The sequence below is a fragment of the Plutella xylostella genome, chromosome 6 (genome assembly GCF_932276165.1).
Source record: "Plutella xylostella chromosome 6, ilPluXylo3.1, whole genome shotgun sequence".
Lineage (NCBI taxonomy): Eukaryota > Metazoa > Arthropoda > Insecta > Lepidoptera > Plutellidae > Plutella > Plutella xylostella.
This window is the reverse complement of record NC_063986.1, coordinates 6,487,512-6,504,425: the sequence shown is the minus strand read 5'-3', so window position 1 is coordinate 6,504,425 and position 16,914 is coordinate 6,487,512. Positions and strand designations below refer to the sequence as shown.

General features: G+C 38.4%; 1 protein-coding gene across 1 annotated transcript in view; it reads left to right on the top strand.

Annotated features, from left to right (window-relative positions):
- The first annotated feature begins 2,528 nt into the window (after positions 1 to 2,528).
- Positions 2,529 to 16,914, top strand: part of LOC105388802 — a 436,653-nt gene continuing 422,267 nt past the window's right edge. The window contains exons 1-4 of the mRNA XM_038119572.2: positions 2,529 to 2,689; positions 2,797 to 3,031; positions 3,117 to 3,677; positions 3,756 to 3,827. Coding sequence (XP_037975500.2) covers positions 2,821 to 3,031; positions 3,117 to 3,677; positions 3,756 to 3,827 — 844 coding nt within the window. The 5' untranslated portion in view covers positions 2,529 to 2,689; positions 2,797 to 2,820. The remainder of the gene's footprint in view (positions 2,690 to 2,796; positions 3,032 to 3,116; positions 3,678 to 3,755; positions 3,828 to 16,914) is intronic.

The window sequence follows — 16,914 nt, the reverse complement described above, 5'->3', positions numbered from 1 at the left end:
GAGTTCTTATTCTTATCTTGTACAAAAACTTAACTGACAGCTGTCAAGGAAAACGACTCATTATCGGTTTTACATGGAAGTAATAAGTACTTACGTACAAATAAGTATTAGTCCAGTCAAGGAATGAGGTGTAGACTGTAGAGTGCATGAGCAGGTAACTAGGCGATTCCTTCAGAAACTTGTTCAGGGGGCTTAGGTTGTTAACATACCAAAAGTCCTGACTCCTAGGTGATGAGCGGGGGGGAGGAGGGGGGTAAAAAGGTACTAAATTTTGGTTTTTTGCTTATATCTCAAAAACGGTGCATCGGAGACAAATATTATAAACTAATAAAATGGAGCTCTTAAAATTATCTAAAACTTTTATATCATATGTTTTCTTCTAATTAATAACCGTTTTCGAGCTATTACCCTCGGAAAAAGATGAAATTTACAAGAAAAATGTATTAATGTCAAAACATTCATGAACATTGCATCATATTGTCTTAACCTATTCATAAAGGAAAAAAAATAAGAGGAAAGAAGTTGTAGATTTTTTTATTCCCTTTTAGAATATATTACATATGCTGGTCAATGTCCAACCCGCCTAAAGTTAGAGCTATTTTAAACTTGCATTTTGGTAAAGTCACTGACATAGCTCACCGAGTTAGTAAGCTTAAGTGTGAGTAAAATAGCTGTAACTTTAGGTGGGTTGGACATTAACCAGCATATGTATATATATTCAAAAAGGGAATAAAAAAATCTACAACTTCTTTCCTCTTCATTTTTTTCGTTTAAATGAATAGGTTAAGACAATATGATGCAATGTTTATGAATGTTTTGACATTAATACATTTTTCTTGTAAATTTCAACTTTTTCCGAGGGTAATAGCTCGAAAACGGTTAGGAATTAGAACAAAACATATGATTTAAAAGTTTTAGATCATTTTAAGAACTTCATTTCATTAGTTGAAAATATTTCTCCGATGCACCGTTTCCGAGATATAAGCTAAAAACCAAAAATTCGTACCTTTATCCCCCCCTCCTCCCCCCCGCTCATCACCTAGGAGTCAGGACTTTTGGTATGTTAACAACCTAAGCCCCCTGAACAAGTTTCTGAAAGAATCACTTAGTTACCTGCTCACGCACTCTACACCTCATTCTGAGTCATTTATTGACTGGACTATATACTTTTTACTTCCATGCGGTTTTATTGATAATGGTAGAAATGGGAGGTTGGTCTGAGAAATGGGAGATTTTCCATGACAGTTTAAAAGTTCCAAAGCCGGCCGATAGATGGCATCCGAACTGTCGTTTTTTATGAGCTGCATTCTTCTGAGGGAACGGAAGATGTCATAAATGGTACAAAGCTGTCTTAAACTAGTTAACACTTAATATTATGCAAAATGTAACAGCTAGTTATCGCATATGGTTGTATTCACATCCATTGGGTTTTTGTATTGGCTGAAAGGACTGGAATCCATGCCGGCTACAAAAAAATGCAGTACTGTTGAGTATGAAGTTTTACTAGCGCCATCTATATTCGCTTTTTTTACAAAAGTACTCATTTCATTTCATTGCTCATTGCATTGTCACAAAATTCCATGACAGTTTTCTCCTAATTAAAGGCTGGCAACATTTTCTCATGTACTTGAAACTAGTCTTTATTGCGTAAGCGACAGAGTATATTTTGAAACTAACATAAGTAACGTAGCATTTCATACAAATAGTCCATGCAAGAGAACTTAGTTATGCCATGAGCGTGATGGGTTCCTTCATTAAAATGCACCTATATTCTTATTTGTTCAATTGATTAATGATCGTTTTATTGTTTTTGAATATGATTATTTACTATGAGAATAGACATGTATTATACTTACCTAAAGTAAAGCTCAATTGATATAATTAACTAGGTACTTTCTAAGTAACGAACATGTTGCTGAAAACCATTTTATTGATTAACAGTTGCAGTAATATTCAAAATTATATTCTATTCTACAGATCCCATACAATATTTCACCTTTGCGTTTCTTATCAAATATACTTACTGTAGAGTCATGGGAGTAGAAAAATAAAAAAAAGTTTTTTAATGCATGTTTGATCAACGCGGATTTCCTTCGCCATTTCGAAACACTATTCATTGAATGACGTTTCCCCGACGACATTCAGCCGACATATTGTTTTGGCGAATGTTCATATTCTAGGTACCTATAGTTAATTTCCCCGAAAGTCAGCTCTTTATTTTCCCGATAAGTAGCTTTTATATTTCTGTCAAAGTTAAAAAATAATCTTTAGCTCCCGCTTTATATTAGGAAACTCTGTATGGGACCCCACTTTAAGTACTTACAAGAAATAGTTCGAGTACATGTGCTTTTGTATGTTTAAAAATAAATTCGTTTGTTTGTGAAAGAATCAAGAAAAAAACACATTTTTATGTTGTGTAATTAAATAAAAATGATAGTAAGTTTGTGAAAATAAAGCTGGAAACGATTGGTAAGGCTTAAACATTTATTAAAAATATCGTGACATTTTGAACTTGAAGGCGGGCGCATTCGTGACGACACAGTGAACGTCACATTGCGTCATCATTTACAATCCAACATTCAAGCGGGGAGGACGTGTGATGAAACAGTTATTAATCAGTGTTGAAATATAATATTAATATATTTAAATGTTTCAAACCGGAATTTCAAGTACAAAGTTCATAGGATAGGTAAGTGCTCGTAATTTCTATTCTCTATGTTAAGTTGTTTCATTTTTGAATTCTTATTGTGATTTATTACTTTCACGTCGGTGCTCATGTGACTTCTTCGGTTTCAGGTTTCGTTTTGTAACGCCGCCATCATGGCGTCGGACGAACAATTTTCATTATGTTGGAACAATTTCCACGCCAACATGTCAGCAGGCTTCCACGGCCTGCTGTCGCGTGGAGATTTAGTGGATGTGACTTTAGCCGCTGAGGGAAGGCTATTGCAAGCTCATAAACTAGTTTTGTCAGTATGTTCTCCCTTCTTTCAAGAAATGTTCAAAATGAACCCGACGCAACATCCTATAGGTACGTTAATTCATTCTGTATAGATTTATTTGTTTAACTTATCACTTATATTTTTGGTTTTCTCACGAGACTTCTTTTGTTTCAGTATTTTTAAAAGACGTTAGTCATTCAGCGTTAAGAGACTTATTACAGTTTATGTACCAAGGTGAAGTTAATGTTAAGCAAGAAGAGTTAGCATCGTTTATTAGTACAGCGGAACAACTTCAAGTGAAAGGTTTAACCGGAAATCAAAATGAAGAAAGTTCCACGCCATCCAAACCAAAGCCGACCTCAAGGCCAGGCCCGAGGTCGTCACAACAAAGGCAATCTGTTATGACTAAGTTAGAGACTGATTTAGATTCTAAGCCCTCCTCAACTCCAGTAGCCGTTAAGAGACCGAATAGACCATCAATAGCATCAAATAATTCTTCATCATCCCAATCTGGTGGACCTGTGAAACGGAAATGTGTGGATCCATTAGAAGCTGGACCATCAGGATCGGCCAAAGATGAATTTGTGACGATACCTGACGAAGATGAAAATAACGCTGTGGCACCGAAAATGGAACCTGAATTTGTTAATGAGAGTATGTGGGACGATGACGATGATGGCACTAATAATGATGAGACAAATTTCGGCGAAGATGATTCGAATATGGAAATGTCTGGTGAGTTTCGACTTTCGTGTGAATAGATTTTTTGGTTTCAACGTTTCATTTTTTTAATAACATATTTTAAAATTTCAGGATTCGATGGCTCTGCTACTGGTGACGGCACACTGACTGGAACGGGCGAAGGAGCAGTAGGCGATGCACAAGGTAGGTTCACTCCTCAGTCTTTGGCTGCGTTCATGGTAATATTAATAATTACCATTAGCGCAAGCTCTTCATTGCTATGTTCGATCTGCGTTTTTATTCTGAATGATACAACGCATATCTAGCATTGCATAGCTTTAATAATGAAATTTGTAAGTTAGTTTTACGTTTTATAGTACTTAATTAGTTGACTAGAAGTATGTATTTATTATGTTTGTTTGAGCATTGCAGGTATTGGTTTTCGGTACGGTAACTGGTTGGTAAGGTATGGTATTGGTTTTCAGTGATGATGTCTTCCATGCCGGTTTTCGGTACGGTAACTGATAAGACATGGTATTAGTTTTCGGTACGGTAACTAGAACTGGTTCGTGAGGTTTATCACAAGTTTGTGGTAGATAACTGTAATGAAAAGGTCATGTATCCGAAGACATTCTGGTGATACCTGATCTATGGGGGGTCGCAGTTTCACGGTAATGTATGGTATGAATATACATATGTAAGTATAAGGTAGTGGTAAGCAAGATACTACTAGGTATCTAGGTCTTGTTGAACGTGTGTGAAATGATGATGGCAAGATATGTGTATGTGGGAGCATATGGCAGTTGTGATCACGAAACGTATGAGACCTGTGATGCAAATTGTCTGCTCCTACCATGTCATGCTGTGTAGGCCTATATGGGCCAGGCCACAACACTGCGTTGCGACGTCGCATCTCAAAAATCTGCAGTAAATGAAGTATTTGTACGGGAAAACAGTCGCAGAATTTTGCGACGCGACGTCGCAACGCAGTGTTGTGGCCCGGCCCTATGTACATAGTGCCGGTAGATCTCCCGGTTCGGTAATAGCCGGAAGGCATGCATAGTGGCGGTTCAGGCCTTCGGGTCGCTTCCTGCACACGATGCCGGCGCCGCGCATCGCATAACACAGGCCTCTACACACCAAAGCCGCTGACCCGGCGGCATTACAAAATGAGGCATGATTGTACAAAATGAGGCCGCGGCTTTGGTGTGTAGAGGCCTTTATTCAGGCTGTACACATGCTAAAGGCCTCTACACACCAAAGCCGCTGACCCGGCGGCTCAGGCCGCCGGCTTAACCCGCCGGCCTCATTTTGAACAATCATGCCTCATTTTGTACCTACTATGTTAACCCGCCGGCACTAGGCCGCCGGGTCAGCGGCTTAGGCCACGTTCAGATGACAAGCGCTCAACGCGCGTTTTGTTAACGCGCGTTTACAACAAAATGACGCATGATTGTTCAAAATGAGGCCGGCGGGTTGAGCCGCCGGGTCAGCGGCTTTGGTGTGTAGAGGCCTGTAAACGCGCTGGACCGGTGCGTTAATAATTTATATGGAATTTAGACTGCAGCGCTGCTTCCGCGCGACAATTAGCGACTAATTTGAAGGCGCCCTAGACCTGAAATGCGCGACAATTAGCGGCTAATTTGAAGGCGCCTTAAGTGCCTTGTGCTAGGCTCAATAAGGCCGACCGCGCACTAGGCAGCCTGTCTGCGCAGCCAGGTTGCGGCAGCCAGTAACATTATATGGGAATTCGTGGCTGCCTAGTGCGCGGGCTCCCATACAACGTTATATGTTTTACTGGGTGTCGCAACCCTGGCTACGCTGCCAGGCTGCCTAGTGCGCGGGGGCCCTAAAGTTGACAATGGACTGGAGTGACTCGGGGCTCGTGTAGTGCGTGGGCGATGACGGAATTGTCCACGGAATGGTACGGCTCTGGGCTCGGGTTCGGTGCGTGAAGCGAATGGGCTGCTTTAGGTAGGACGGTACCAAATGGTGTAGTGGTTGGTGATACTGACTGCTATACCGAAGGTCCCGGGATCGATTCCCGGCCGGTATAGATATTTGTTTACTTTTTTTTACGACATGGACGGGTCGTATCATAACGGCGTATCGAGAATCGAGATTGCGTATCATGATACCTAAAGGCCTCTACACACCAAAGCCGCTGACCCGGCGGCATAGCCCGGCGGCCTAGTGCCGGCGGGTTAACATAGAACAAAATGAGGCATGATTGTACAAAATGAGGCCGGCGGGTTGAGCCGGCGGCCTGAGCCGCCGGGTCAGCGGCTTTGGTGTGTAGAGGCCTTATCGTCTACCTAGGGTCTACCAAACGCGAAGTCCGAGTTCACATGACTGCACGCCGACTGCAATCGGACTTCGCGTTTGGCTTGCAGTTCTATTGCAGTCGTGTCAATTGCATTCAAACTGCAACTGGACTGCAATTTGCAGTTTAAATGCTGTCTGTCGGCTTAGACCCTAACCATCCACATAGTTATGCGATCATGATACGTGTTGACGATACAGACATGGTGATCGGATCGGGCAAATTATACATGTCTGGACCCGGCTTTTGTCACGTATCCACCTGCAGCTGTATGAAATGAATGGCAAGAACTGTGCCATATTATTAAGATTCTAGTGTTAGCTCAAAATCATAAGGATCGTAAGTATATCTTCCAACAAAAGAAATGTAAAAATAATTTCTAATTACTGGCCGTTTAATTAAACGAACGAGATCTTTTCTGACTTCATTAAAAGAATAAGAACTAAATCATAGATGGCGTTAGTAGTTTGCTAAGTACCTTGTTATAAAATAGTTTTTACTGGCCAGTGATTTTAATTTTATAAAATCGACCATAACTTCTTATTTATTTTTATTAGCAATCTACTAACGCAGTAATTTTCTTTAATTTATCAGGATACTTCTCATTAACTACTTTGAAGTAGGTTACACACAGCGCAGATCATAAGTCAGTTTAAGATATCGATAACAGCTCCATATCCAACAGATGCTGTAAGGTAAAAGTTAAGAGTTAACCTTTTAAACGCCTTCTTCTTTTATCCCCTCTACTCCTCCGAGGACTCTGGGGCTAACACCAGGCGCTTCCATTCTTCTCTGTCGCTGGCCCGCTCATGGGCCTCGCTGACTTCAACGCTTGCTTCGCTTTAAACACCTACGACGACATGGAAAATTATGTCATTAATATAATATCCCCAATGGAATAAACATGGGAGGCCTTTGCCCAGCAGTGGGACATTGAATTGGCTACTTAAAAAATAAAATATAATATCGAGTATCTATTATCTTTAGTTTAAAAAAAACATGCATACAGACGCCCTTTTTGGGTTCCGTAGTCTACAACGAACCATTATAGTTTCGTTAGTCTGTCCGTCCTGGCACGTTCTCCGCCGTTTATGAACCGATTGCCTCGAAAATTGGTGGAGAGAATGTATACTGATAATCCAAAAATAGCTTTTTTTGAAATTATAGAAAATTAATATATTTTTACCCCCACCCACCTCAAACACAGCATAAAGTTAATAAAAAAAAAACGATTTATCCCATCGTGTGGGGTATCGTTAAAAAGGTATCTTTAAAGAAAACAAGTATCGTTAAAAAGGTAAGTATCTTTAAAGAAAACAAAAATTGCCTTGAAACCATGTGGATCAAACCCCCCAGTCTCGAGATATATTAATAGGTAGGTACATTTTAACTTTAATAAGAGCGTCCCTCCCCTTAACTTTTGAAATACTATTACAATAATTCTGCAAAAAATGTGCTGCATACCTCGGACGTTCCAAGCAAGTAAGTACTTTCAATGAAAACTATAGCGGACTCTGTATCATACATAGTTATTTTTATACAACTCGACAAACTCATGACGTGCCCTAACTAAATGGTAATATGTATATGGTTTAATTTGTGTTAAGCGGTCGGTCGGCCCATCTTATGGCTACGGAACCCTTTCGTGTGCGTGTCCGACACGGTCTGGGCCGGTTTCTAAATCGGCAGAGTCGTGGAGATCTTGTTTAATTTTTAGCCGGTAAAAAAGTTTAACTAGCTGAAGTAAAGTATCATCATCAGCCAATAATCATCCACTGCTGGAGAATTGGACATAGGCCTCTCCCATGGAGCGCCACAACACTCGGTCCTCGGCCTTCCTCATCCAACCACTACCCGCCACCCGCCTAAGGTCGTTAGTCCAGCGGGCAGGAGGGCGTCCCACGCTGCGTCTGCCTGTTCGTGGTCTCCACTCGAGAACTCGTCTACCCTAACGGTTATAGCTGTCAAAATATGCAAGCTGAAGTGGCAGTGGGCTGGTCATATATCCCGACGAATTGAGAACCTCCTCCTTTTTTTGAAGTTGGTTAAAAAAATAATTTCACATAGCTCTATAAACAACTAACATGCTCAAGAGCTCACGCGTCTCACGACTATAATCTCCAAAGAGGTAAGCGAGTCATCCGCTTTTCGCTGTACTTAACTACATTATTTTGTACTACTCAAGAAATTGGTCCTAGGCTGTATACATAATAAATATAATGCACGTTACCTCACGATATTCACGATGTTTTCCTTCACCGTAGGAGTACCCTGGAGTACCTACCCTACGTGGTCGTGGTCGTACACAAGAAACTGGTAGGTAACTATACCATACAAAAAAGTTATTCAGCTCAAATTTACATGCTGCAGCAAAATAATGTATACTGAGCGCTGATATTCTGCTGAACTCTAAAACTAATTTAAACATAATTTATTCTGTATGTTTAATAAATAATAATAATAAAAAACAACTTTGTGTGTTCACAGATTATACTATGAAACTGTTATTCTGAAGGCTCTTCCTCTTTCACGCTTTTAGTCTATGGTCACGATTTGTGTCATGTCAATCAAGATTGTTTACTATTTTCAAAATAATTTATTTACTGCAGTTTTTTGAAAAAAAATACAACAGATGATTGTATTATTTACAACTATAAACTTTAAGTATATCGATCATGTGATGGTTTATGATTTTCGGTGGTATTGTTTTCATAAATCTTGATAACAACCTTGGAGAACTTACAGTGACATATTAAGTTTTGTTTAATTCTTTAAAGTGTTATTTACTGTTATAGTCTGAAAGAAATTATTTAGTGCTTGTGAAGAGTTATTAACTGTGGCTTTGGAAATATTGAGCATTATCACCACTACGGAGAAAGTAAGCAGTCTGTTGATGAAGGCAAGTTGTCAGCCACGATACCAGGTACGCTTTCTCGACGATTGTTACTCTTAAACCGATTGAACACGAACTTAATTATTAATATATCACACAAAAATATGTTTGAGTCAAGTACAAGAGGTTATAATAAACATAAATCTAACATTTTAATATTTAGTAAACATAACCTATAAAGACCATCAGAGTTCTGTTTTGTGGTTATTTATATATTTAGTAGGTCTTATATTTCCATTATGATTTCCGAATAAACGTACATACATTATATGAATGTTGTTAGCTTAAGATACATACATAATATATATTCTATTAATATGATTCACTGATTCCATGTTATGATCTAAAAACAACTCTGGATTAAGGTAGCATTGTTTTCTGACTTTATTATTCATAAACGTTATTATTGATGCTTTATTTATTTACTGTAACTACCTACATGTATAGAACTTCCATAATAAAATCTAAAATTTTGCCATTTAAGATTAGAAAATGTTTCTAAAAAGAAGACCCATGCAAGATAGCAGCATTTTGAACCGAAGCTGTATACAGTTAGAATATATATACTTATGCCATTGTAAAATGTACATTCAACTGCACCATGTATTATACAACTGGAGTAATATATTAATGTTGATTCTGAAACGACCGAATGGCATAGTGGTTAGTGACCCTGACTACTGAGCCGATGGTCCCGGGTTCGATTCCCGGCTGAGGCAGATATTTGTTTAAACACAGATATTTGTTCTCGGGTCTTGGATGTGCCCATAAAATGGCAATAGGCCCGCCCCCTATTACATTGGGACTAACATAATGCTCTGGCGAAAAGTGGGTGCAGCAATGCACCTCTGCCTACCCCGCAAGGGAGTACATTAGTACAAGGCGTGAGTGTGTGTGTGTTGATTCTGAAGGTAAAAAAATATATTTTAGCAATGTGAATGTAAGGTTTTGACAGCTTGAAATTTAGAATTTGTGCATTCAGAAACCAAATATTTGTCTCATCATCATCATTATCAGCCCGTATCTGCCCACTGTTGGGTATAAGCCTCTTTATTATATCATAATAATAAAGAGGCAAATAAAAACATCTAACACAGAAATACTACAAAGGTTCCAAAATAGTGTGCTCAAAGCTATAGTAAACGCCCCATGGTTCTCAAGAATGGAAGATATCCACGAATACTTAGGTCTTAACACAGTTAAGGAGGAAATCAATACGAAAACGAAAAGATACAAGGACAGGATTACCCACCATCAAAACAAGCTTGCCCAAATGCTTAGCGATCCACCTAAGACCAGACGCCTGAAGAGGCTGCACACATGGGATAACCTATAAAAAGGGGAAGCAAATAATAAAGGGTGCCTGACAGTGGGAGGGCTACCTTACCAAGCCAAACTCTCTCAACACAACTGCTCATAGTACACGTACTGATCGCATGTTTGCAAAATCATAAAAAAAAAATAAAAAAAAATTATATCATAATTGTCTAGGTTAACAAATATTTTTCAATTTCTCATTATTAAACTTAAAGCCAAATAAGACAATTATAAAACTAACTCAGAGACACATGTGTACATGTGTCATTACTGAGTTATCAGTGTGACTCAAAATCTCAAGAACAATTGCTTTAGATACATACATTTTGATCTGTCATCCCTCATGATTAGCCACACATTAGCGTGACTGTAAAACCAGCCTTTAAATTTCCAATTTATGACTGAAAGTTCCACTGCTAAATCTGATGGAAAGTTTGAATCTTTTCATTTTCATAGGTACGGTGATAATTTTAAGGTGAGGAGGCAAGCTTTTAAATTATTTATTATACAGGATGTAAAAGATAATTGGGGTAGCTACTGTGGGCACCCAAAACCAACTGAGGTTTCCGACATGGAGATGCTGTGGGTGACCGTGCCGGCTCGAGCGCTCAGTTCTTCACAAAATCTACATATTGGCGTGGTTTACTTGCCACCGGAAACACGTACTTTACCCAACAACATTAACAACTTATTAGATTCTACAAACGTCTTACTACATTCCCATCCCAATGACAACTTCGTCTTACTCGGTGACTTCAATCTACCTTGCTTGCGTTGGCTTCCTGACGGACCATTATGTATTAAGCGTGGCCCGGCTGAAATACAGCAAACAGCTATACAGTTAATTGATGAAATGAGTTTCTTAGGCCTGTCTCAATATAACACCTTAACCAACCACGCAGGCAACACGCTAGATTTAACTTTTTCCAACCTGCCTCAGCTAGTTGACATTTGTACCTCCCCACTTATTAAGGTAGACCGAGCGCACCCGGCTTTCACTTCGCAGATACAAGACGTATCCCTGAAATATCTTAAGGAAGCTGCTAAAGCAACTCCTTATTTCCGCAAAGGTAACTATACTTCCATAAATAATTATTTAAATGAAATCAACTGGTCTGATCAGTTATTGTCTTGCGACTTGGATGAAGCCGTTGGTAGGTTTTATGAGCATATTAATTATTGTATACAGGAATATATACCTATCAGAAACAATTCATTTAAAAATAAATTTCCCGTTTGGTACAGTCCAGCACTTCTAAAAATTATTAATGAAAAAAGAAAAGCCCATAAAAAATGGAAACGATATAATAATCCAAGAGATTACGACGAGTTTAGCCTTCTACGCGCAAGGCAGACTCGAGTCCACAATCAGCTGTTCAAAGCCTACACATCTAAAATGGAGAACGCCATTAAACACAAACCTGCAGCCTTTTGGTCTTATGTAAAGTCGCTTAGAGGAGTATCCAGTTGCCCTAAGTCTGTCACATATGGTGATAATAGGTATACAGACGGTAAAGAAATATGTGACGCATTTAATAACTTTTTTCAAAGCGTATTCGGCGTGCCTTCTAGTAATGTCGCATCTCATGATGTTAGCTTGAGCCCTGATTGCCTCTCCGGTCTACAATTCTCCATGAGTACTATATCTGATACCCTCAAAAATCTAAATGACCAAAAAGGAGCCGGCAGTGATGGTATCCCTCCATTCTTTTGGAAGCATTGTGCAGACTCAATCTCGAATCCTATTACTTTAGTTTTTAATCGATCACTTAAAGAGGGTAAATTCCCTGCTATATGGAAAGTAGCTCTCATAGTTCCAGTGCACAAGAAGGGTACTAAAATCAAGGTAGAACATTATAGAGGCATTTCAATACTTAATACACTAGGTAAATTATTTGAGAAAATGGTATATAATCATCTTTACCCAGTTATTAGTAAAAGTCTCTCGGATAAACAGCACGGTTTCCTGCGTAAGCGTTCTACCACTACTAATTTGTCATCTTTCCTTGATTACACTCTTACTAATATGGATGGTGGAGGGCAGGTTGATGTGGTCTACACGGATTTCGAAAAAGCTTTCGACCGTGTGGACCACACCATCCTGCTCACTAAGCTCGAAAGACTGGGCATACACGGTGATTTGCTGCGCTGGATCAAATCCTATCTAACGAAGCGCTCTCAGGCAGTCGTGCTGGGAGGTTACCGTTCCGACTACATAACCATACCGACCGGCGTCCCACAGGGTTCCCACTTAGGCCCACTTTTCTATTGCGCATATATATATGACATTACAGAATGCTTTAAATTTTCCAAACATCTTCTATATGCCGATGACAAAAAAGTATTTTTCAAGGTTTCTAATGAACTTGATTGCTCGTTGATTCAGTCTGATCTGGATAGATTGTCCACATATTATAAAAACAACAACATAACGGTCAATATCTCTAAGTGCGAATGTATAAGCTTTACACGTAAACGGAATCCTATTCAGTACTCTTATAATTTCAACAACACACCAATAAAGAGGGTTGATGTTGTAAGAGACCTGGGTGTTTTGCTTGACAGTAAACTATTGTTTGATCAGCACATCGACGCAATCGCTGTTAAAGCTTTCAAAAATCTGGGCTTCGTACTGCGCACATGCCAACCGTTCAGTAATCCTCACACTATTAAAATAGTATATTACGCGTATGTGCGAAGCTTACTTGAATATGCGTGCCCCGTTTGGTCACCCCAGTACATAATCTATAAAAACAGACTTGAGCACATTCAACGGGTCTTTGTTAATCATTTGAATTACCGCTTCAGGAAATCTGTAAAATCTTACAACGACGGATGTAGACAAAATGGGCTACTAACTCTAAATCAACGACGTACAGTTCTCGACATGAGTCTGCTGTATGACATAGTTCGCAACGTGGTGGACAGCCCCGACCTGGTGCGTCGTGTGGCATACTGCACGCCGCGCCGCCGCACCCGACACACGCCTCTGTTCCAGGTCCCGTCTTGCTCCACTAACTACGCGGCCAACTCTGTGCTGACTAGGTTAACTCGAACGTACAACAAACTGTTTGCTAATATAGACATTTTCAACTGTTCCAAAACTACTTTCAAAAGTCTAATAATTAAATTGCTTGCTGAGGAAGATGAGTATGTGTGAGAATTTTGTCGGAGCTGAGATGTCCTATTACAATTATTATTGTGTATATATGTATCAGTATTTATGTATTTCTACATATATGTACTTCATATTTATGTATAGATATATTTATGAATATTTGTATAACCCACATCAAATTGATTCATTTTTTAATTACGCCAAACAATCGCTTTATTATTCTTATCTCAATAGTTTTACACCTACTTACTTACTTCTATAACAAATAAGCTCTAAGTTACCTATGTTTAATATGTATCATGATATTGTGTCGCTTATTAATTATTAATTTAACATACAGTTATGTACAATTACGTACATGCTTAATAAATCTTTTCGATTACTTTGCTCATCTTAATCTTAATTTAACTTAAATTTTCAGTTTGAATAATTATGTGCGGTCTTTGGCAATAGCTTATGGTGTGGCGTGTTACCTTGTTACAATGTGAACTATTCACCTATTAATTTATAGTAATCAGCTTCTGTTTATGACGTAAGTTGTGATGTAATTGTGACGGGGTGCTAAGCTGATGGTATGCTGATGCTTGTGCTTGAGTCTGCACTTATTTTTTTTTTAATTTTTATTTTTTGTTTGTATTTTTTATTTTGTGTTTAAAGAAACAGCTGTATCTGACCTAAATGTATACTACAGTTTAAAATGTAAATCCTATTAGTGGCCTTATTATAACTAGCTATAAACATATTTATAAAAACTTGTAACGCTGTTGGATTTAAATAAATAAATAAATAAATAAATAAAGTGCTACAAAACTCTCAAAATCAACCAAGCTTATAAATCCATATAGTGTATGAAATCATAATAAAAGTTAACCAATAAAACTTAAGTTTAATTTTAAAACTTTACCTAGGGCTGATTTTTCAATGGTCAGATAAGTGTTATCTGAGGAATAAAATTGTAGCTGTCACTACAACAATACTAATACAAACATTCAATACAAACATTCAGTCGCGATAGAATCAGAATTATTGCTCAGATAACTTTTATCTGACTATTGAATAATCTTCCCCTAGTCTTTTAAATATGAAGTGATGACAAATAGTATGACAAGATTACATAGTATATTTTCATGAAATTCAGTGAAATTTATAATGATAAAAGGTATTATTATAAATTGTAGGTATAGTAAAAGCAGGTGGCTCACTTCAGACTCTGACTATCCCTTTAGGGATTACAGTCATAAGCATAAATTATGTATACATATTATAAATTCACCTGTGACACAGGGTATTAGTACCAAATATTGTACTTTCAGTATATTGTATATTTTTAGAATTCCTCAAAGTAAATTGGGCATTATGGTATGCTGTCCAATATAAATGTATAAGAATAATAAGAATAAGAATAATATAAATGTGCCATTCAATATATTTACCCCCTTATTCATAGAAAAGCTATAGGATGTTTTAACTATTAGTATTAGTAAAAATTTAAAGTAGTAAAATATCTTTTCACAAATATTATTATTACAGAATCAGGTTTACAATATTTGCCATGCCTTTAATGTAAATCCTATTATACAGTGAAACCTGGTTAAGTGAGACTTCAAGGGTCCCGCAATATCGTTTCACTGATAGAGGTATTCCACTTACCCAGTGTCTCAGATATACAGATATAAATAAATATCTGTCTCATTTACAGAGGGTTCCATTAATAGAGGTGAGAATACAGGTTATTTCAGTAATACAGGTGCGATAATTAAATAAAATTAATTTCATGTACTTCTTCTTCTTTCGTGTCAGTGAAAATGCGATTTTTTATATTTGTCCAGACCAAAAAGAAGCAACTTTGATAGCATTCTGGTTGGCCTGGAGTAAGTCTTCCCGTGTGCAGGTGGAAGGGCACAGGGGACAGGAGAGTAAATGCTCCATAGTCTGGGGGGCGGTACCACAGTCGCATAGGTTGGTACCAACGGTATAGCCCCACTTGCAGAGATTGTCCTTGCAGCAGCCTACCTCTGCTCGCAACCGATTTAGAGTCTTCCAAATGTGCCAGGGAAGACTGTTACCGGGAGCAAGTTTTTCCTCAAGAGGTAGGAAAGGATCCTGGGGCTGCTTTTCCTCCCAGAGCCTTAGCCTTGCGTTTTGTGGGTTTTCATCCGGTAAGGACACCTCACTATTTAGAAACGCTTTGCGGCTCTTAAGGCGGGAAGGTGCAGCAGTATGTGCAGTGGCGGATTAAGAGCATCGGAGGCCCTAAGCACAAAGCCTGTGTAGGCCCCTAATTTAGAACAATTTGTTCCTGGACAAAGAGTGACAAAACAGTTCATTAACTAAAACGTCCTATAAAAAGGATGTAAAACATTAAAAAAAAAAATTGCTTGCCTTAAAGGCCTACGACACGCGCAAGTATCACCTGCACATGTTACAACTGCGCAGGTACGCCGAGCCATCGCCGAGCTATCACAAAATTTGTCAAAATCGTCGGCGTGGAAACTGGAAACAATGTTTCCCAATGAGAAATTCTTTATTTTTTCTACTGGTATATTTTCAATGTTTGCAAACAACTAGAATTTTTTCACTAGAAAGAAACATTCCAATGTTAAACTACTCAAGGATTTAAGAGAAGACTCTAATGGATAGCAAAATTATTAAAATGTCAAACATGTCGAAAAATAGGCGCTTTGGGGTTGGCGCGGTATACAGTTTTACCACCCATTCGCACAGTATTCCATGTACAGTACAAGCCGGCCTGCGCAGGCAAAACTGTGGTAATACTTACGCGTGTGGTAGGCCCTTTACCAACCACACGCACGGTATTCCGTGTTTAAGCCGGCCTGCCCCCCTACTCTTTAAAGGCAATGTATTGCGGCTGTCTTGCGTACTCAACATTAAAAAAATCATAACTTCTCTTCAAAATCGATTTTTTACAAAAAGTAAAAATACTTACGTACATTTTCATCAAGATAAGGCCTTTTTAGAACCTAGCAGTAAGAACCAAATACCTACCTAGAACGTAGAATTTATTTTAGATTTTGGCTGAAAAAGCAATTGTTGGCCTTTTTGCAAGTTAACTTCTAAATTGTAGGCATTATATTGTTGTTTCTAGGTTCTCCAAATAGGCATTATACCTAACGTGACCATACGTCCCGCTTTGGGCGGGACAGTCCCGCTTTCAAGCTGTGCGTCCCGCTCCCGCTGTCCCCGGCGAGGGCAAAAGTGTCCCGCTTTCTTAAACAGACCAAACGATAATTTAAATTTCCTAAATTTTGTAACTTCATCCCTTATTTCCTTTCTTTATTTTAATCACTTGAGACAACTATTTATCTTCTTATCACTTACTCACATAGACTATAGGGAGTAATATGAGTCCGAGTTCCACCGAGACTCCGCGAGTAACTTCGTTCAGTGACGATCATTGACTCGCTCGTGCTCTATCGTGTATATAAATTTATCTCGCACTTTTGATAGAAAGATCGCATTTTAGATGCACTATTGATAAAGAACTTTAAATTAAACTACTCAAATTATTAAAAAAAATCTAAGTATGAACACCCAAAAATTCCGAAAAACTTTTTTCCGATTTTGAAACACCGAATATGTACCTAATTTACAAAATATTGCAATAACGATTTTTTAAATA